Source organism: Zonotrichia leucophrys, chromosome 2 (assembly GCF_028769735.1).
Source record: "Zonotrichia leucophrys gambelii isolate GWCS_2022_RI chromosome 2, RI_Zleu_2.0, whole genome shotgun sequence".
NCBI lineage: Eukaryota > Metazoa > Chordata > Aves > Passeriformes > Passerellidae > Zonotrichia > Zonotrichia leucophrys.
This window is the reverse complement of record NC_088171.1, coordinates 53015023-53036574: the sequence shown is the minus strand read 5'-3', so window position 1 is coordinate 53036574 and position 21552 is coordinate 53015023. Positions and strand designations below refer to the sequence as shown.

The 21552-nt window shown below is 41.0% G+C and overlaps 1 protein-coding gene across 2 annotated transcripts in view; it reads left to right on the top strand.

Annotated features, from left to right (window-relative positions):
• Positions 1-21552, top strand: part of BLVRA (biliverdin reductase A) — a 29182-nt gene continuing 7630 nt past the window's right edge. The window contains exons 1-6 of one of the 2 annotated variants that reach the window (XM_064705002.1): positions 1-133; positions 16536-16663; positions 18258-18377; positions 19003-19100; positions 20528-20635; positions 21039-21210. In XM_064705002.1, the coding sequence (XP_064561072.1) occupies positions 16545-16663; positions 18258-18377; positions 19003-19100; positions 20528-20635; positions 21039-21210 (617 nt within the window). In that variant the 5' untranslated portion in view covers positions 1-133; positions 16536-16544. Of the gene's footprint in view, positions 134-14409; positions 14434-16535; positions 16664-18257; positions 18378-19002; positions 19101-20527; positions 20636-21038; positions 21211-21552 lie in introns of those variants that run through there. The other variant, XM_064705005.1, reaches the window with a different exon arrangement.

Here is a 21552-nt window from a genome sequence, read left to right as displayed (position 1 = left end):
GTGTTGCCGCCGCGACGGGGACGGGGCGTGCGGCCGCTGATATGCCGCGGCTGCGGAGCGTTGTATAAGAACGAGCTGCAGGGAGCGGAAGAGAATTAAACGGGACCACGTTTCTCCTCTGTGAGCTGGAGAGGTTAGTGGCAATTTCTTAATCTCTGCTAGCTGTAATTAGGATTTAGAAGCAGGCCTTTCGTTTTCTGTTCCTCGCCCCCTCGGGATTGCTCATCAGCGGCGTTTCCCCCTCGATTGTGGAGGATTGGGGAAGTCCTGCGAGTCACGTTGTCCTGGCTGCTCCAAAGACACCCTCCGCACCGAGGGGAAAGCAGCGAGAAAGGAAAAAAGGGAAAAGCCCTTGCTTTGGAATAATGTCCAGGTGGTAATGAAGCCTGTAAATTATGTGGAAGTAGTCAGGTAGCATCTTCGAGTGGCCAGGGCACTGCATGATGAGTGTGTGAGAGGTCATGTAAAACCTTTCCTATAAATTGGACTTCTTTTTAGAAGTGCTGAGCTTCCTTCCAATCCTGTGAAAATCCATGTTTACTGTAGCTATTTGATGCTCCCTTCTGAAACACCGGACCGTCAAGCAGGCTGTACCTCAGTTACCCATGTGTAAAGTGAGAATGAGAATATTTTCCTTTCGTAAAGGGGCGTGGTGGGGCCATATTTCAGACAGCTTTTGGTGGGAGAAAGGTGATTCTTGTGTTCTCAGATATGGTACAGAATCCGTGTATAAAACACATTGACACTTCATTACTTAATGTTCTAGGCACAGCTATCACTTATCTCTAGGTCAAAAGAAGAAAAAAGGTGCATCAAGGGCTCAATCTGTGCACAGTGAAAAGACAAGCTCAGCCTTTATATAACTCCTGTCATCCTGCTGAACTTTTGTGTTGGAGCTTGTTAAAAAACCCCAAACAACTAATGCTGATTAGGACAAAAGTTTAATGAACTGATTTTGTGTGAAACTGTTTTTTTCCAATTCGTTGCACTGATTTGCCAAATTAATTTTTGTGGAATAGAGATAGTCTTTCAGCTGTTGGATCTATGGTTACAGATATGAATACAGAATGACATTGTGCCAAAAATCAATAGCATAGTGTTTGAACATCTTTCTGACATTTGTGTCGATAAATGAGAAACTGAAGACAAATATGTTTAAATAATGTAAATCCAACTTGAAGTTTAATCTTTATATTATAAAAACCAATGGGTTAATATTTTAAATTATTTTCAGAATTTATAAGAAAACCTTAGGTAGAATTGCTAAAAACTGTCACAAGCAGTGCATACCACTTACAGAGTAATTATTAACAATTAAATTATAACTAAATATTATTAATATGATAATAATTGATAGTAAAATACTTTACAATTTCTTACTATTGGATCAGGAAACTTCCCTTATTTGGGAGCGCTGATTTTTTGGGACTCCTCTTCCTGATCAAGAAACTTTTTTACTGATAGAAATCTCTCAGTTTCTTCAAAGAGTGAATTGAGTTACTGTTTGTAAAGAGCAGGAGTTTAATTCAATGAAGTATGGTTTGTGTTATTCTTAAAGGACTCGCAGTGCTTATTTTGTAGAGCTAAAAAAGAGACTCAGCCTTTGTAATTTTCAACTTCTTAGTGCCCTCATTATTTTCCCAGTTGTGCTAACTGGATGTTTCAACACCCACTCCTCACTCCCCAAACCCAATGACCCAAAAAGACCGCTGCATTTAGGTCTAAGCAACTTAATTTTAAATGTCAAAGGGCAGATTTGTTTTCTTGGTTTTTTTTCTTTTGTCATGAAGAATATCTGCTGTATCCACAGACTCTGAAAATCAAGCTCAGCAGAAGAACAGGACCGCTTTGCTCTCTGGACTAAAAATTAACTGGCATTGTCAAAACAAGTATCAACAAATACCAACAATCAACGAAGATAAATGGATAAATTAATGGCCCAGTTTTCAAATTAAAATGGGAATAATTTTCCATCTTACACCATGGTGTCAGGACTTCAGTAAGATGCAGGACTAGAACGCACGTTGGCATCTTTGCTTTTCAGCGATGACTCTGAGTCACCTGAGTTTGACCCATCTTTTAGAGGGAATATTGTACTCTGTGTTATGCAGATTAGTTGTAGGAAGCTTCAGAGGGTGTTTGCCATTACCACTACCGTGGTCCATTGAAGCTGTCTCTGCACTGCCATCCTTGGCTAGGTAAGCAGAGTCAGGCAACAGGAGATAAAACTAAATAAAGTTAGGAGGAAGTGGAGAAACTAACAGAGTTTGGATGGATGTGGTAGTGGGACAATAATGCCCTGAGGAAGGAGTTCCTGTGTTTTACACAGTGGTACAGCAACATCAATGTACGCAGGATTATGGGTAACTTTCACCTCGAATTTTCAGGCAACCATAGGTTTTTCTGAAACTTGCAGGTAGAGCTCAGTGTGTTAAGATAACATACATTGTGCTCATAGTGCACCTTATTAAGTGAGGCATTAAAAAGGTTTCTTCACTGAGTAGGGAAGCAGTGGGGCTTAGGAAAGAAAAACAGTCTGAAGGCCAAGACACTCTTGCAGTTTAAGCCTACAGTAAAAAAAACAAAAACGAAACCCACCCAAAATCAACAAAACCCCACTCTGGATAATCCGTTCCCTGTTGTAACTTAGCAGAACAAAGGTTGCTGAGGAGCTGTCTCACGATTCTGGAGCTGGCCTTGAACCTTGGCAAATATTCTCATGCCTGTAAAGCCAAAGTGTGGGACTTAGATCTTAAAACCTTATAAAATAAGTGCAACTATAATAAAAAGATAAATTTACATTTGACTTGTTTCCTCTCTACTGTCTAAGCAAAAAGAGCTTTGGCTTCTTGTCTAACTGAACTTAAGTGTTCCTTAGACTAATGTTTGCAACTCAGACAGAGATCTATTGTGCTAATCAGAAAACATTGCAGAAAACCCACCTGACTGGGAAAGATAATGAAATGCATTTGCTAATCCTGTTCCTCCAGATGAGTACAACCCACCACTTTAACAACATGAGTTGAACAATTAGCATAAAATAGATTTCTACTTTTTAAATTTTGTTTTTCCTTATCATGGCTTTATTAACCAGTTAAAAGGAGCCTGTTTGTGGCAGTTAATGCTCCTGTTTAGTAACTATCCTAAATACTAAATTAAAAGCTGCACAACACTGGCTAATAAAATGAGACGTTCTCACGGCTCAAGTAATGTTACTGTGTTTATTAACTTTCCCTCTCAGTGAAATGTGTATGTACAAAGTCATCTTTATCATCTAATCATTACCTCTGTTCTGGGAATGAGAAGAGAGAAAAGCCATCAGAAAGAGCATGGATTATTGAATAATCCCCAAATAACAGAAAGGAAGTAGTAGTACAGGATGTGAGGGGTAAGTTGAGACCACAGTCATTCTAGTGACAACGTCATGGGTGATTCTTTGCTGTGCTGAAAGCGATACAGCTTTGTGGCCCTTTCTGTTGCTAGAGAAAGCCGCCCTTAGTTGGTATTTACTCTTTTGCAGGCTCTGACACGGATTAGCCGCAGACTGGTTAGTCTGTTATTTGGTGATGAACACAGAGCAGCTTGCTCGTACTTGTCTTTGGAGTAATTAGCTGGTTTTTCTCAGACAGCACAATTGTGTGCAGCTGGAGGTGGGATCAGCATGTTGATAGAGATCTCTCTGTGCTTAGTGTTTGGTCTTGGTGACAGAAGATACAAATGTATGAAGGGTTGAGGTGGGGGGGGGGGTTGTAGTTTGTTTATTTGTTTTGGTTTTGTTTTTGCCATTAAATCAGATTCATAACATTTGAATGGAGATGGCAGATTAATTCCTGGTTTTTGTCTTCCAAAGCTTTGATTCTTTAGTGGCAAAAATCTGTGAATACTCCAGATACCCAGACTGGAACATGAATAAGGAGGAATTCTGTACTGTTGATAATTCACTGTTAAGTGATGAGGATGGTACACTTCTGGCATTGGAGGGCATCATGTGCTTAGTCTCCTTTCATTCTTGTTCAATAAGACAGAGGAAGGCCTGGTTTTGGTAAGTGTAGAATACTTGGATTTGAAGTCCTGGAGTGCAGTATCTGTTAAAAACAGTCCCAAGGCATCTGAGATGTCTCAGGTTTGTCATCCAGAAGTCAGGATAACCAATCCCAGGAGTCATGCTTGCCCTAGGAAATGTGTTTTTCATTTGGATTTTTTTAAAGTCTATTTTACATTTGCTTACTCGCTTAGAGAAGTGAAATAACTGTCCATACATTTAGCCCAATATTTGCAAATTAAGATGTACTGCCTGTTCTTATATGCCTGGCATCTGAAATGAGACCTTAAGGCTGAGGGCTCTTGAATAAATATTTTCAAAAGAAATAGGTCATTTGCCTGACTCTACTTACTGTTCAAAAATAATGGTCTTCTGTGATGTGTTTCCAACCCAGTCCTTCTTGAGTAGGTCCTGGTGACAGCCTGACCTAGTAATATTCACAATAGAGATATAATGAAGATACAGCAAAAGAACCATAAAAATAGCTGTATTATATGATAGTATAAAGGGGGCTTAAAGTGTCTGGTCCTTTGTTTTAGTGTTGATAAGAGCTTCCTTTCTCCTCTTGCTCTGCAAGCAGGGGATGTGGCCATGTAATTCTCTGGCTGCTCTGAGCCCAGTTTTTCTGATAAGGCTTCATCAGAAAGGATACTGCTTTCAAGGACACAGCCTTAATTCCCTGGTATCTTTTGAAGAGGGCTGAATTTTGCACCAGGGAGATGTATGAGGCACCTTTTTTCCTTTTTTTTTTTTTTTTTTTTGTGTTCATATACTCAGGCAGAGAGAGCAACTTTCAGAAACAACTGCTGGTCTGCTGCATGTTACCCATCCCTGTTGCTTGGGATAGCCAGACCTTCCCACCATCAGATGGCCTGTAATATCAGGAACACAATTTTCCTCTCTTTAAACACAGGAGGGAAACTCCTCCTATCCTAGGTGCTCTTAAGTTACCAACTCCTAAGGAAGCGTGAAGGTGTGGATGACTCCAGGGTTCAAGTTTCTTTTGGTTAAATGACTACTAAATGAGATGGCAGCTCTTCATCTTTTGCCCATGAGCTCTCATACAGCCATACTGACAGATGGCCTTTTTCATCAAGAGAATCATTATGAGCAGGAAGAACTGATGAAGTTGCCAAGTCACTCTCCATCATATTTGGAAAGTCATGGCAATCAGGTGAAGGCCCCAGTGACTGGAAGAAGGGAAACATCACACTCGTATCAGGGGGTTGGACTAGATGATCTTTAAAGGTTCCTTTCAACCCGAACCGTTCTGCTGTTCTAAGAAAAAGAAGTGCAAAGTACATTCCTTTGCTATGTGCTCATGATTATTATTTTTATTATCCAGCTCCTACATGATCTTATTTTTGCTTATATGCCTATCTGGAATAAATTTTCCTATTCCAGACTGCAGAACAAATCCATCAGGAGAAAAAGCCATCCAGCCTTATAGCAAGTGTAGTCAAATGGCTTGTGGTCTCTTGAGTTTGACTCAAGTTGTTATTTGGCCACACTATTATGTTCTTTGTCCAACTCAGTTTGATCCTTAACAAAACCAGTGGGATGGATTATTGCAGACACTTGTCATTCACATTTTCTGAGCTGCTGAGGTTCTGCTTTTGCCTTTATGTACTCAAGCCAGACTATGGGAGGAGAAAACAGAGATTTAGTATCCAATGTCTAAGATGGGCCTCTACAAAAGAGTGACAGCTTACAGATGCCCACCTGCACTGTTTGTGTTTATCATATTAATGTAAGGTTCTTTGGTTTTCCATTTCTAATGGTAAATAAAGAAACTTTGTGTTTAAAACTGGTTTTGTGGAAGGGCCACAGTCATGCCTGAGATGGCTTAAATAATAAATATTAAACTCACAGTCTTCTTTCCCAGAACCTCAAGATGCTTTCTTGAGTTTAATTAGCAAAAGGTGAGGAGGGAAGAAGGGATTTATACAGACATTTTAAAAAGGAGCAAGGCTGAATAAAGTAATGAACAGGGTTGCTGTGACATTTTAGTTGGCAGCACAGGATGGTGGTAGTTCATGTCCACTCTCTTCAGAACTCAGTGGCCTCTGGGTGTTTAAAGGAATGGTGCAGTTAAGGACATGAACTTGAGGTGGGGACAAAGCTCTTCTCTTGTAAGAGTAACTGTTAAATCTGTGAAATCACCAGAATATTGCAGAAAAAATAAGATAGGTACAGTCTAGTAAAATCAGGGGAAAAGAGGGAAATGTTTGCATTATGTTTCAAAAAGGAAGCATTCATTCCTGGAAATCTTTTACTTCCATGATCCAGTTATTTCTCTGCCTCTTTTAAAAGGTATATTTCCCTCTTCCAGTGCCCAGAGTATTGTCTGCTCCTGAACCTTTGCAAGAGCTGTTTCAGCTATTTCAAAATAAGGTGCTTGCGCAGATCCTGCCTGTGATAAGATATTATCCGTTTTATAACAACCACAGTTGTTATAAAGTAATAGTCCACATTGATTTGGCAGAGGAAAGAAGAGCGATACTGGGTTCTCTTCTCCCAGTTACATGGCCATGCTGGTTCTGAGTAAGTTGTGCATTTAAAATACTCCTCTGAACAAACAGCTTCGCTAAACTTTCTAGCTCACATCTTTGAAGGCAGACTGTAAGGAAATAAAGAAGGCAGGGGTGGTATTTAAGTCTGTCACCCAATTATAGTTATTTTTACTCAGATTTTTGGAGAGGGTCTTTGAAGTTGCCAGCAGCTTCACTGGTCCCGAACTGATGAGGTTTAACAAAGTACGTAGAAGCTGTGGTGCCATTAATATCCTGGCACAATCCATCCTGTACCCTTCTTCAGCTAGTGGCACTGTGTGAACTCAATCATCAAGTTAGTTTATAATTTTTTATGAGTTTTGTATTCATTGTGCATTCATATTCAGTAACTGAAATATATGTTTATCTTTCTTTGGACATGTTTTAAATATAGTTAGCTTTGGAGTGGCTTTAGCCAAATAGAATCTTCTCCTTTGCTTGAGGTTGGACCAATTTGATGACAATTTTTTGGCGTCCTTTTGGAGACTTTATGGAACAATAAATCTGGTGATGGTGAATCTGTAAAGAGGCAGAAAATTGTAAATAGGAACCAATTTGTAAGTCGTTCTTTTGCTTGTTCATTAACCCTGAGCATGTCAGGTTCTACCTTGTCATGCTTGAAGATTCAGGTTTTGGCATGCTCTGAGCTGACCGACTGTACAAAGCAAAACTAGTGGTGTTTTACCCATCTTCTTGGCATATAAAACTACATCTCTTCTTGCAGGAATCACAGAGTAAATTGTGTGGGTAGACCTAGGAATTGGGAGATGTGGGGTTAGCTTTTGCATAGTTATACACAAGTAAAGCATTGTTCTTCCTAAAACACTTTGCATGGATCCTAATGTGCAGTTGCAGTACTGTGGGAAATATGCTTTTAGAGGTTTTCTGTAATCTTCTTAATGTATTTTTTTTTTACCTTTTTATTAGGTTTTCGGTAAGATACGAAATACCCCCTCTAGTGGCTGATAACCTCGGAAAAAGTGTTTGCTTTCTCAGGACAAATTTAACAGATGAGTAGCCCTTTGCAACTACTTGACTGTTAAAGCACATCGAATTGCAGACTAACTCTTCAAGAGAGAGAGGCTGGCCTTTGTGATTCTTAAGTGTTGTGTTGCCCATTAAGATAAAAAATACTGAGCTCTAAAGTTAGGAGAGAGTAACTGCAATCATTACTCTTCATTCCAAACCTTCTGGTTTTCTCTGCTCTCAAGAAATTTATGACATTGATAGATTTCCAAAAGGTAAGGGGAATGGAGAGCAACCATTGCATTTTGCAGGCCCTACTGAGTGGTAGACTGATAAAATGACAGAGGTGATAGGGCATAATTAAGATGACAACATTATGCAAAAGTTTATCTCTTTTGTAAGTTATTTCAATCTAGTTATTAATGAAAAAAAATTTTACATCACCCTCTATTTTAGAAGGGTTAACATTAATTTTTTTTTCTCTGGGTTAGGGGTTGAGAAAGTCCATTAAAAAAAGTACACTTGTCTGACTAGCTAAATTCTGTGTGTATATTGTTTTTTTTGAAGAGAGTATGAGGCAGGCCTTCAGTGATATGAATTGCTATCATGCTAGCAATGCAGGCAGAGGGTTTCATCAGCCATGGTAAGCAGTATCTTTGTAGTGACTGCAGTGTGTAGTAGGAGTCCTTTTTTTATTTGGGGAATTCTCAAAATAGCTCAGCTGTTAGAGATCTGGGATGCAGTGACCTTTAGTGGACCGGAAGATAGGTATCATCTATTGGCTTGAGTCCATAAGGATATTAAAAGAACATTCTTGTAGCTGGATATGTGTTTTGTTCTTGTGCATCCTAATATTACAGTCAACAGCAAGAGATCTTTCTTAATGGGCTTGTAGGAGTATTCTCATTGAGATCAATGGGATTACTTGTGATTAAAGCTAGGCAAGCATATAATTCCTTTTAGGATTTGGGTTTCAGATTAATTCAACAACAAGAGAAGGAAAAGGAGAAACCTATAGTTTTGTTGTTTGTTGTAGGGCATTGTTTTATGTAGATATTTCAGTGCAAACTTCATTTATAGTCTTATTTTCTAGATGTCTGATCTGTGTGGGATTTCCTGTCATGAAGAAGAGAGGTTGTAATAATACCTACTTCTCACTTTGCACTTATTGTCAGTAGATCTGAGAGTGCTTTACAGAAGAAAGAGGTTCCCACTGTTCTGGAACTGGGGACTGATAGGGAAAGGGGGTGTGATTTGCTTGCCTTGGCTCAACCAGTGGACTTCTGTGAGAAAGTAAGGATACAGCCTGGAAATACAGCTTTCCTGCTTCTGCCCAGCCCAGCTCTGCATTCTTCAGGCCCTCTGAAGGAGAAAGAGCTTGTGGAAAGGACTGCAGTAATTGGCAGGAAAATGCAGGGGCGGATGTAGTAAGTGAGAAAATATTTCAGAACGTTTTCCTGTATTTGTTCATCATCACTTTCAGTTGTGTTACAGCAAAAGGTTGGAAGTCTCTTCTGACATCAGAGTTTATCTGCAAAGCACTTGTCAGTCTATCAAGGGAGGTGTAGAAGCCTCTTCTCTCAGTAGGTGACACAGCAAAACCAAGATGAGCAGTGTAAGTGAGGGAAGGGAATGGGCTGAGATTCTTGGGCATGTCTCATGGGCTGTCCTGTCACCTACACCTCTTGTGTAGGTGAGCAGCTCACGGCTGTGAGCAGAAGTGAAGGTATGGATAAGTAGTTCTTCAATTTATTTTAAAAATCCCAAAACATGAAAAGCACTCAATTTTAAACAGTGTAAGAGTAAGCACAAAACTTTGTATGAAATAGGTGTTTAAGCTGTCTCAGTAATTAGTGTTCAGACACTTAGCTGTGCAGTACTCTGGGGCTTCATTGCTCTGGGGAAGCTGGGGGACATGGTTCATCGTCCCCAGGGACCTGACAGAGTTCAGCTTCATGACAGTTTCAGTGTTTTTGCAGATGTTAGTCAAAAATGTGAAGGATGTTTCATGCTCTTTTTCCTTTTTTTTGAGTTAGTACCATTTTTAGCTTCATTTGGGGTTATTTTCTCAGGCACAGATTGGTAGTGTAGCAATACTGTTGTTTGGTCACCTGGAAAATTAGGATCTGTGAATCACTGATAGGTCCAAAACACTCCATTCTCCTGAGTGGACTTTACTGCAAAATAATTGCTTGTTGCTTGTTAAAGTTCTCTTCCCCTCTCCCTCTCCTCTCCTCGTCAAATTCACTTTCAAAAACTGTTATAGAACATTAAAGCCTGAAAGAAGTTTTGAGGACATTTTGTGGCTTTGTTTGCTTTAGGCGTATGCTAATTAGCCACATAAAAGTAGTCTTTTGCTTAAAAAATAGCTGTGATGAGGCTGCAGTTGTATGCAATTGTTTATTTACCCACTAGAAGTTTCACAAGACATTCTGCAATTCAGTCCAGAGCAGTTCCTGGAAACTTATTATAAGTAACAGTTTAATTTTTTTTTAAGGAGATATTTTTATAAAATAAAACCTGGAGTCCTTCATGTCTGTCTCTAATTAATTTTTCAGGTGCCCCTAAGCAGGCTCAGTACTTTCTTGGATAGTTTCAAACTTAGCAGTGCAGGTATATTGAAATATAATTTGAGTTTCAAACAAAATGAGTCTGACTGAAGATAGGTCCCAGGGATATGTAGAGAAGCTATTTTAAAAGTGTTTTTCCTCTTCAGACTAGCAACCAAATCTGAATCACAAATGGTGACTACAGACAAGGGAACAGGACAAAATGGTCATTCTTAGGCATGCATGTACATCACAGAACTTCTGTTTCAATCCTCCACAGTGTGGAATATGTCACATATTAAAACCAGATCTTCAGATTTTTTCAGTACTTCTCATGATTTTATATTACTTATGTGGGATGATTCTGATTCAAATATGGAGTTGCAGGCTCTGGAAAGCAGCCATGTGATGGGTGTCAGTATCGCTGCGGACTCTGGGGTTGGCAGAACTGTGTTTAAATAAAAGTTTTCATCCTGCTCAGGTATTAATGCTGGAGACAGCATATCTGTTGCAACTGCAGTTCTTTATTATCAGCCATCTGCTGAATAGAGTAAAGGTGCTTGTTTGGCAGCTTAACACAGCATCTGTCCATATATCAATGTAACTATATCAACTTCAACTTTGGCAGTCAGCTGGAAAACCATAATTTAATTGGTGAACCTGCAAATGAATGTAGAACAATGCAGGCATATTGTTCAAGTGACATTTAAAAGCCAGGAAGGAAAGTCTCCTCTGGCAGTTCCCAAAGCACAGTGGTGCCAGTTAGGATGAGAGATTGTTTTCTGCTGGCAAGCCTCTGTCAGCATTGGTGCCTTGAAGTTGTAACTCACTCAGCAGAGCGCACAGTCAGAAGGCTGTGCCTGGGATGTGACAGCCAGAGCCGTGGGTGGGAGAGATGAAGAGGTGCTGGCAAGGGTAGATGTCTAAGTCCGTAGCAAACAGCTCTCAAGGAAAATCTACCTGGTTGCTCTGTTATTTCAAGGAGCTGCAGTTTTCCTCTGAAATGTGGAGAATGTAAATGGTCCTGGCAGGTTTTTGAGAAAATTTCTGATTCTCATTTTATGTTTTGACGAGAAGGGGTGAAGAGCATTGGGGGTTACCTTTCTGGCTGTCTTTTTCTTGCAGAAAACCTTACTTTTCTCTCTAGGTTGCAGTAAAAGCCGAGCAAAAATAATCCATCATGCTAACTGAATTCAAACAAGAATTTTTTTGGCTTTTTAAGATCTTCAACTGGGAACCTGTGCAGGGTCTCCTTCTAGGAGGTACTTCAGCATATACAGAAGCTAAAGTGTGTAACTGGTTTCCTGCAGAAAAAAAAGGTATTTATGCTTTTGAATAGGCTGCTAAATTTGAGTATTTGTGAGTTTTTCCTTGGTAAAAGGAAACACTAATAACACTAACACAATCCACTCTGTTCAGCTTCTGCTTTCTATATTCTGGGCAAATATTTCATGCTAAGGGCAGACAATGAGAGCAAGATGTGGTGGCACCGTTTGTAGCATGTACCAACACCCTGAGTACAGCATCCACCAGATCTCTGGGTATTTGAAATCAGAAATTTAGGGCTGAGAGAAACCTCAAATTTTCATCTTGATGATTTTACAGTGACTACTGTGGTCAATTTCCTGGTAACCTTCTGTTGAGGAAGGTTCCACAATCCTCATCTTGGGGCCCTGCTGCAGTAAGAGAGAAAATATGTTGTATGATGTTGAAACAATAAATTCATCTGAAGGGAGCTCTTGCAAGCTCCCTCAGGCTGTTACCAAAAATCAGTAAAAATAAAAACTCCTTTTATGCCAGTGTAGCATCATGAAGCCAGCATTCTGTATTTGGCCAGATGCATGAGGGGATATCTCCTTCAGAAATCAGGCATGCTGAATACAGAAGAGGTCCTGTTTATATATAATATTTTACATATATGTTCATTGATTTTTCCCAGAATAAACATACATGTGAGAGTAATTTCCCAGAAATCATTAATATATTTTCCCTTCCCTTTGGATACGTGTTCTTTTGTCCTGGGGTCTCTTTGGTGGTCCTTGGCAACCATATTTCCAGATTAAATACTTGTCTGTGAGGTTTCTGCTACTCTTAAGATGCATGTGGCACTTGAAGCAGCACACTTTAAAACACCAGGCTGAGATTGCTTCAGGCAGGCCTCCTGCATCAGTGGCATTAACTATAAAATATTTTGATTTCTGATGTGATTCCTTCATATTTGTGGGAACCAGAGTATGTAAGTTTCAGGGAAAATGCAGGAGGCTTACTGAAATTCTTGTATATCACAGGAGAAGGTGCTTGCACTCATTCTGTAATGTCTAGACATGTCATGAGAAAGTGTCTTGAAGGGGAGATAATTCCTAAGTTCTGCCTTTTAGCTTGCATCTGCACTACTTTGCATGGCCTTAGTGATGTTGCACAAAACAGAGGTAAGCCTCACTTGCCTCAGGCTTATCTCAGTGAGTGTTTGCAGTTTTGAGATGTTGGGTCCCACTTGTCATTGTACTGGGGAGGAACACTGGTGCTGGTTGATGGATTTCTTTGGACTTACTCCATTGTTTGTTTTGCTGCTAAATTTTGCAAGAATATTTGGGTATTCTTTTTTGTTTGGTTTGGTTTGTTTTTTTTTTTTTTTTTGTTAATTGCTTACGCAGGAAATCTGCAGCAGAAGCACAGAAAGCTCAAGAGCAGAGGGGCGATGGTACGATGATATATTGGTATAGAATAAATAATCCTCTTCAGCTATTTGCCTTTCTCAGCTCTTTTTGTGTGCCATGCAGGGCTGGTCTCCCTTGGTAAGAGGAGCCACTTGTGCTGGCTGTCAGTGGGAAAGAGCCTCTAGCAGTCAGTGGCAGCCACCATTCCCCTTGCCCCAGTTCAGAGGGGACCAGGGTGGATGCTGCTGTGATGTGAGAGGCATTCCTTAGAAACAGCATGTGAGCATGAAAGACATCTCCTAAACTTCACACCAGCTCTCTTTGCTTTCACACAGCCAATTAGGAAAGGGTGGAGAAAATGCTTTTGGATACTGTTGCATCACTTACAATATGACACTTTTTCAGTATGACAGGAACCAAAGTTTCTGAAAAGCCTTGAAAATGCCTCTGAAGTCTTTTTTATTAAAGCTTTAACTCACTGCTTTTAAGAAAAAGGTGTGAAAGGCATGCAGAGCAGTTTGTGGTTTGGGCTTCCTACTTCATCGTTTTTGTACTTGAAAGATTATTATGGCTGTTATCTTCCTGTAAAGGTTTGAGAGAAGAAGTAAACTTTTATATATTCATCTGGGCTCTCAGATGAGAATTCTCTATTCTGCTCTTACCTGGTTTGTAACAGTTCTGTAAAACACCTAATTTACTTTTTTCCTTGGGCAGCTGCAGATTTTGGTGTGTGAGCAAAATAAGGGTAATAAAAAGCTGCAGCAGGGGTGCAAACACAGCAATTTTTCTGTTAACTACGTGTGTAAGCAGAGGTTCCAGAGCATGCATTTAATGGCTGTTTCTTTTGGTGTATTAGCCCCGCAACCCTTGACCTGGACCAAATGGCTGGTTGCTATGGCAGCAGGCTGCACAGTAACAGGTTTTGTTCTTGGGTTGAAATCATCTTGCTTCTCTTAAATGCTCATTTTGAGGAGATCAGAAGAAACTAGGAAATTCTTTTTACAAAGGAGAGGCAAAAATATTAATGTTCAGCTACCTGAGCATCTGCAGAGAGACATTCTTTGTTCCCTGTAGAAGGTAGTCTTTCCCCACTTTCTCCACTTTGTTGAAGCAGAGGTCAGCAGCTCACCAGCAAAAAAAAAGAAAAAAAAAGAAAAAAAATAAGTAGTTTTTGGAAGCAACATGACTGTAGGAGGTTCAGTTTGTTTGCTCTACAACTCCAACTCCCAATCCCGCGTAAGGCAATGGGAAAATATTAACAGCTTAACACTCCATTAACCTTGAGAATTTCTGAACTTAAAGTAAACTCCTGATCAGCTCTTTTCAAGCTGGACTTGTGAGAGACTGGAAAGATTGATGTCTTGAGATGTCATGGGCTGCATGTGTGTGGAGGAAGGGGCAGTGCCCTGCCCTGTACACCCCCACCCTGGAGCCTGTATCCCAGCCTGGCAGTGGCTGCCAATCCCTGGCACAGCACAGGCAAGGCTCCACCCCACCTCTGGAGCCCCCAGCTCGGCTCCTGAGTGGCCAAATGACCAGAGGTCCCACCTGGGGGAAGGGCCCAGGAAGGCCAAGGGGTATTTAAGGCCCAACACAAGGCAGTCGGATATCTTGGCTGTACTGCCTCTTGGAATGTGTGTCTGTGCACCGCTGGAACCCAGGAGCTGGTAGCTATGTTTGGTTTTTTCTATATCTTTTCTGGTTTTCTTTCTTTCTCGCTCTCTCTTCTAATTCCCTCTTATTGGACTTTGGAGTAACTTCAAATTGAACTGTCTTTGAGTTTGAAAGTTGAATGAGCCACATTAATGCTTTAAAAAGTGTTTTCTGTTGATTGCATGTTGCGCTAAACTTGCCAAATTTGTCTGATTTTCTAAAGTTGCCAGTAAAATGTTTTTTGTTGTTTTGACCTCTTCAGAGTATCTTGGTATTTCTCCTGTGCATCTAACTCAGAGTACATGAACGACCATAAGCCCTTTTAAAAGTCTCAATGATCATGGCTGTTTGGAGCCTTAAAATACTAAAAGAACTTCTTGCTGTGATAGAGGCCAAATGCTGTGGCAGGGGCATGGGAGGTTAAAGGGTTGCCAGCCGTGGGGGCAGTCATAACTCAGCATGGAGAGCCATGCTGTGGGCATCCGAGTGACCTTCTGGGGCTCCTTCCAGCTGAGGTCATTCTGCAAGTCTGTCTCTTTTTTTCTCTTTGGCCACAGAGAAAAGCAAATGTGATGGAGAGCCCAGACCAGGACTCTGCCTGTGGGTGGTACTGAAAATGAGTTTTGAGTTTATATTGTCCTCTTTTACCACACCCCCCCTCACCCTGCACCTCAGCCCTACACGCTTCTCTTCCCTGGTGAATAGTGTCATTCTGCCGTACCTCAAATACTTGGTAATAAAATGTCACTGTAATTCTCCTAGAGAACTCTTTGATGTATCACTAATATATTTTCTTACACTAAACATGCTGCTCTGTGTTTTACCTTTGTATCTTTTTGGCATATGTAAAATGGGTGGCATTCAGCACTGTAGGCAAGAGCTTAAAGGAAACAAAATACAGATATGGCATGTGATTGGAGGGGGGATCTTTTTTCCTTTGTGCCAGCAGCTGTCAACTTCTTGCAGTGCCAAAACAGTCACTTTGTTGCTGCGCTGTGATCCTGTCAGACAAGAGGAACAAGGAGGAGTTAAGGGGTTGTCCATTTGCCCATCTCAATCTCAGGAAGATGGGAAGGGCTGCAGCCAAGTAGTGTAAACAATCTGAAGAGTTCACTCAAGTGAAGGGATTGGCAGTGGCAGGAAGAAGACTGAAACAAGAAACAGAGATTGAAGGGGTGCTTTCATGAGATGGAGGGAACAAAAAATGAAGAGGATCTGATCTGACTCGTTTTTGACCATTTTCCTGTAAATCTTCAATTAATTTACAAAGTGTTTGTAGTCCTCAGGGTACTGGAACAGTGTAGGTTTGAAAGGTTTCATCAGTTGTCAAGGGCTTCTGCAGATCAACAGCAAATCATAAGACCCACAGAAGAATTCATTGCCAGAGGCCCAGGGCCCAGCCAGTGAGTGCAATACCTCTCTCACCCTCCATACCATGCACTTGTGTCAGCAATTGCATTTGGGAGATGTAAATCTTAAAGAGATGCCTGCTTGTCATTAAAGAGATGGCAGAGCTTTCTTTGGGCATGGAAATGTCAAGCAAGCATGTTGATCAGCTTTGGTGGCTGATTACAGCTTGGCATTGTAGGCTGTGCTGGTGGTTATGTGGGGAGAGCAAAGATGCTCCCTGCTTCCTGTCCCAAAGAATTCCAGCCATGCTGCTGAGAATCAGTGGGACTGTGTGTGTGGCACCATGCTGCAGACATTCAGGAAGTCAGCAGGGTTTATATAAAGCTCTGCTGGGGTTGCAGAACCTTTTGGCTCCTTTCCAGCTTGGAAGTGGCGCTATAAATAGAAGAATGTCTCACTTTTGAAGTCTGCCTTCTATTCACGGAAAGGAAGAACTTTGCTGGAGCTGTGATTTAATAGCTGTTAAATACAAATCTCAAGACCAGTCCTGTGACAGGCTGAACTGCTGGATCCCATTTCAATGGGATGTGAATGAGCTCAGTAGCCTATAGCATCACATCTGTTAGTTGGTTGCTGACACCTGAATAAGGTTCGGTGCTATGACAGCAGAGTTCAAGAGTATCCATTCTCACACCTTCCTTCCCAGTTGCACTTGTCCCTCTTACAAGAAAAAAAAAAAAGTTGTCTTTTTTTTCCTTTTGGCCAGATTAGCAAAATGTTTGGGACAGTGGTGGTTGGAGTTGGAATTGCTGGCTTAGCACGAATTCGAGACTTGATGAATCCGATGCCTTCCAGCCCTTCTGAGCACCTGAAACTCATTGGATTTGTATCCAGGTTAGAAATTTCATCTTACCATGTCTAATATCTATATTGCAATGTTTTTTCTTTTTTTTCAAGCCAAGAAGGGAAAATTTGTGCAAATATGCCTGTCATTCTGAGTGGCAGCTCAGAAGAGAGTGCAGAAAGATTTGCAAGAGGGAACAAATAGGTTACCCTAGTGAGAGATCTTTCAGAAATTACTAAAATAAAAACTGAGAGATGTTTTTCTGTAGAATGTGTGTGATAACAAGAAATTGTCTGACTGGAATTTCCTGTAGATTTAAGGTTGTGCAGATAATAAGTGCACTAATGATCTCATGTCTGCTTGGCACTTCTAGAAATGCTAAAAAAGTAATTTTTGCAGAGTTTTAAAAAGTTCTTTTGCAAAAACATGTTTTAATGCCCCCAATACTCCAATTTCATAAAAAAAAATCTAGTATTTTTTTTAAACCAGGTATTGAACCTGTAATTATTTGAAGAAAATGCCATTATTTGCTACATGCAGTAAGATTGTTTTTTATCCCTCTTATGCTTCTTAAGAACAAGAGTTTTTCTCACTAGTTTGGAATGGTGGAAATTTAGTGTGGACCTTCCTCTGAGCGTTCCTGCTGGACTGTCTGACCCATTACAGTGGAGCATAAAAGTTTGAAACAGTTAGGCAGTACCTTTAATGGCTCTCAGGTTGTGAATGTATTTTTCCAGCTATATCTAAATTGTGCTGCATTGTTTGAGACAGAAAGGACTGATCAGGTCACCCACTTTTTTTTCCTGCCAAATACATTTTTGGTTCTCTGATGCCTCTGTCAGTGCTACAGGTAACCTTGAAGAGCACTGAAGATAGGGTTTCTACCACTGGTTTTTTGTGGGAAACAATGCTGTTAAAATGCATGATTCACAGAAATCTTCCTTGCATCCCCATCACAGACAATCACCACCTGTCTTTGCTTTCAAGTCCTGCTTGTAGCCTGCTTTCCTGCCCTCTGTCACCTCTCCTAACACTGTTCCAGCCAGTAGTAATGCAAAGGGCTTTTGGAGGGATTGTATCTTTTTCATTTTCAGCTGGAGCTGTGCTCAGCTTACTGCCCAAGAGAGCTTTCCCCTTAGCACTGACATGCTGTGTGTGTTGCAAGGTAAGCCATCCCAGCCAAGCATCTGCTTTGTCCCTCTCCTGCTTGTCTGTGCTTGCGGTTGTGTGCATCCCTGTCATCTCCAGTGCTTTTGTCCACGTTGTCCAGGATGGTGGGGAGAAGTTCTCCCTTAGGAGCACTGTCCTCTTTCAAGTCACTCTTTTACATCTCTTTGGTTATAATGCTTATTCAAAACCAACACACCAGAACCAAAAAGGATGTGACAGTTCAATAGCAGGCCAGTTTCTGGACTGATACCACCACCTGCACGGTGGTCCATTTTTTTTGGTTCTCTTCTCCATTCCACTTTTGTCTGTAAGTGCTCATGCTCTTCCTGGATAAAAATTGGTTGTTATACCCTGGTTGAACTCAGTGAGACAGTGGTCCATGGGAACAATTTTTAAGTACTGCTATGCAACATGTGCTTGGGAAGAATGGACTGTGACAGTTATGCTCTGGTTGTATTTATGCTAAATGTACAGGAGAAGTTTTGGCAATATTAATGACGCTAAGCAGATTAGCCTGGAAGATGCTCTGAAAAACAAAGACATCCATGCAGCCTTCATCAGCACAGAGAACAAAAGCCATGAAGAAACCATCAGGTATTTTGGGGGGTTTTCTCCCTGTTCTTTTTCCCCTTTTCCCTCTATTTTAGAAGCACACAGGAGCTGTGTAAAGCTGTTGCAGGAGAAGATATGAACACTGAGGAAAGACTGCCAGACTAGAAGCCTGAAGTGAATGATAGTGAGTTCCCTAGAGCACCAATAAGCCCTGGAAGAGAGTAGGATTTAAGATGCATTAATTTCCCAAGTAATTCCATTTCTGCACCTCTAGGCCTGTGTTTGATGGAAGGCAGCTTAAAACAGGATTTAAAGCCTTTCCTCACAGATTATATTGTGGAAGGGTAGTCCAGTGCCCCACTCCAAATTCTTACATGTTGGTAAGTCAGAAATTGCAGTGCTTAATGCTGTAGCATTTTAGCAACTTGATGTAGGTGAGTGAGGGAATTCTGTGCCAAAAGAAGAATTAAAACCCCACTCCCCTGCTGTTTAAGTGCATAATGTAGCCACAACACCATCATTCCTAGGAAAGTTGCCATTTGTTTCTGTTACTCCATGTTGTGCATGTCTCCATGTGAAGCTGGCTGTGGGAATGAGAAGCAGCTTGCATGGTGAGAGAGGATTAGGATAATATTCTTTTTAATGGCTGATCTTTTATCCCTTTCAGAATGTTCTTAGAAGCTGGGAAACATGTCCTTGTTGAGTACCCCATGGCTTTGTCTGCTAAGGCAGCCCATGAGCTCTGGGAGATGGCTGAGCAGAAAGGTAACACATTTGTTCTCAAGCATGTAAGCAGTTTTACCTGTTGGGTAGCACCAAAGGCACTAACTCAAAGGCAAGTCTCCAGCCTACTTTTAGTCATCACATGCAAGGGAGTATGACTGTCTCAGAGATGTGCCACTCTAGGATGTAAGACTTGTGCCAACAGAGGAACAAACACACAAATTTCAATGCTAGGAGTAGGGTATGTTTGCCCTCACAAAAACTCTAGCCTCTATTTGGGACACTTAGAATGCAGTTAAAGAGGAAAACTTCTGTCACTGTGATAGTAAAGCACTTGACGAGTGCAGCTATTGAACTTGTGCAATTCCCTGTCCTCTCACTCCCTGGAAATGAAACTGCAGACAGCTCTCCCAGCTTCCAGCATTTGTGATGTGCTGGCTCACACAGCTGCTCATGCTGCTGTAGGCTAGCAAGGCATTCCTGTCTGAAAGACAGCTTGTCTATAAGGAAAATCTCTTTATTTCCAGAAAGTGTGTGGTCCCATCCCAGTGGTGCACAGGGTCAGAAGCTGGCAATCAGCTGGGGCCAGTGGGGATGAATGGGACTGTAAGGGGAAGAGCAGTGCTGGGCAGAAGTGGAGTGCAAATCATTTGGACAAACTGCACTTTTTATACCACTGCTTCTTAAAAATCTCCTTTGTGACTTTTGTCCTGAAACACTGGAGGTGTAGGATTTCTGCTTTGCTGTTTCCCTGTACCAACACCAGTTACTGCCTTGTTGCTCACCAAATGGTTTCCCAGTGAGCAGAATTTATGGCTTTTTTTTTTTTTTTTGAAGCAGCAGCAGTTACTGTTGGCAATCTACAATGATTCTCCTGGAAATCTTCCAGAACATACTGAATGAAGGACACATTTAACTTGTATTGGATAACCTCTATTTCAAAGTAGCCCAATTCATTGCAGTTAGGGAGGTATTCCTTAACATATTGTTCCAATCTGGGTCTGAGCATTATGCTATTTTTCCCCTTTCTTTTTCTTTCCTACTGGCCTGGGAGGAAAAATGCAGAACAAGGAAATGTGAGGGGAAAGAGGCCAAGAATTAATCCATCCTTGACTGTGAAGACTCAAGTTTCAGCCTCAGCTGGGTGCTGGCTTTCATTACAGAGTTTCTGTTAAACATAGTGGCTGCTGTTCCTGCAGTCTCTGTATTGGTTGTCTCCTGAAAATCCTTAACCCAAATTGATGCTTTAGCTCAGAGCCCATGTTTCCATGTTTGATTTTCTTCCTGACATCAGTGTGTGAGCCATGCATGAATATTTCTGCATGAGTTCCCACTGGTGGCTAGTGAAGCTTTTACTGTTTAGACATGACTTTGATTCACGCAGAAAACTTTTATTTAATCTGTCCTGATTTTTTTTTTGTTGTTGTTGTTTTTGTGGTTTTTGTCTTGTTTTGTTATTTGAATGGCAGGTAAAGTACTCCATGTGGAGCATATTGAACTTCTTACTGAAGAGTACAAGCAGCTAAAAAAAGAGGTGATTGGGAAAGACCTGGTGAAGGGAACATTGCATTTCACAGGTCAGTAGCTCTGAACAAATCAAAAGTCCATCTGGATTTGATCCCCAGGGATACCAGTGCTGCCAGACTTCATTCAGTCCTTTCACACAGGACTGTCTATAAACTGAGTAGAGACACAGGTGCTGGTTTTGGATAATTCCCTTGTTGAATCCACATACACCCTTCTGTCCTCAACACGTCCTGAAGGGTTTGTTGTATATGTACTTTGTGCAGCCTTCTCTGCCACAGCTTGTCAACTGATCCATTTCGACATGAAATGTGTTTATTGACTTTCCTACTCAGTCCATCCACTGACCTTTCTACACCCTGATCTTTAAGCCTGCAACACTGCAGTTTCTTCATCCTTTCCTATGCAGAAGACATTATTTTGTTTCCTGTTCCTCAAGAGTTTCTCTTCCACTAGGCAGTGTCCTTGATGAAAACAAATCAGGATTCCCAGCTTTCAGTGGAATTGCCCGTCTGACGTGGCTCATTGACCTCTTTGGAGACCTCACTGTTACCTCTGCCACCAGAGAGAAGCAGAAGGATAAGAATTATTCCAGAATGACTGTTCACTTTCAGACAGCAAACAAGAAGTGAGTAATGTCTGTGGCACCACATGAGCCAGGCTCCTCATCATCTGCAGGACTTCTGCCTGCAGGAGTTCTGCATTCTCTTCTCCTCTTGTGGCAACAGAAGGGGTGGAGGCTGGCATGAAAGTGTGCATATCTTTTAAAGATGCATTTTATAATATTGAGTTTGATCTCCCTTTTATTATGCAGTGACAATATCCTTCCTATCAATTAGGATATTTTTAATAGCCTTGCTAAAAAGTGATATATTATAACTATGAAGTAAGTCCCCAGTATTTCATTCTGTTGCATGACTACTCAGCTTGGTCCAGAGTGTGGTAAAAACTCTCAGGTTTGGTCATTCTG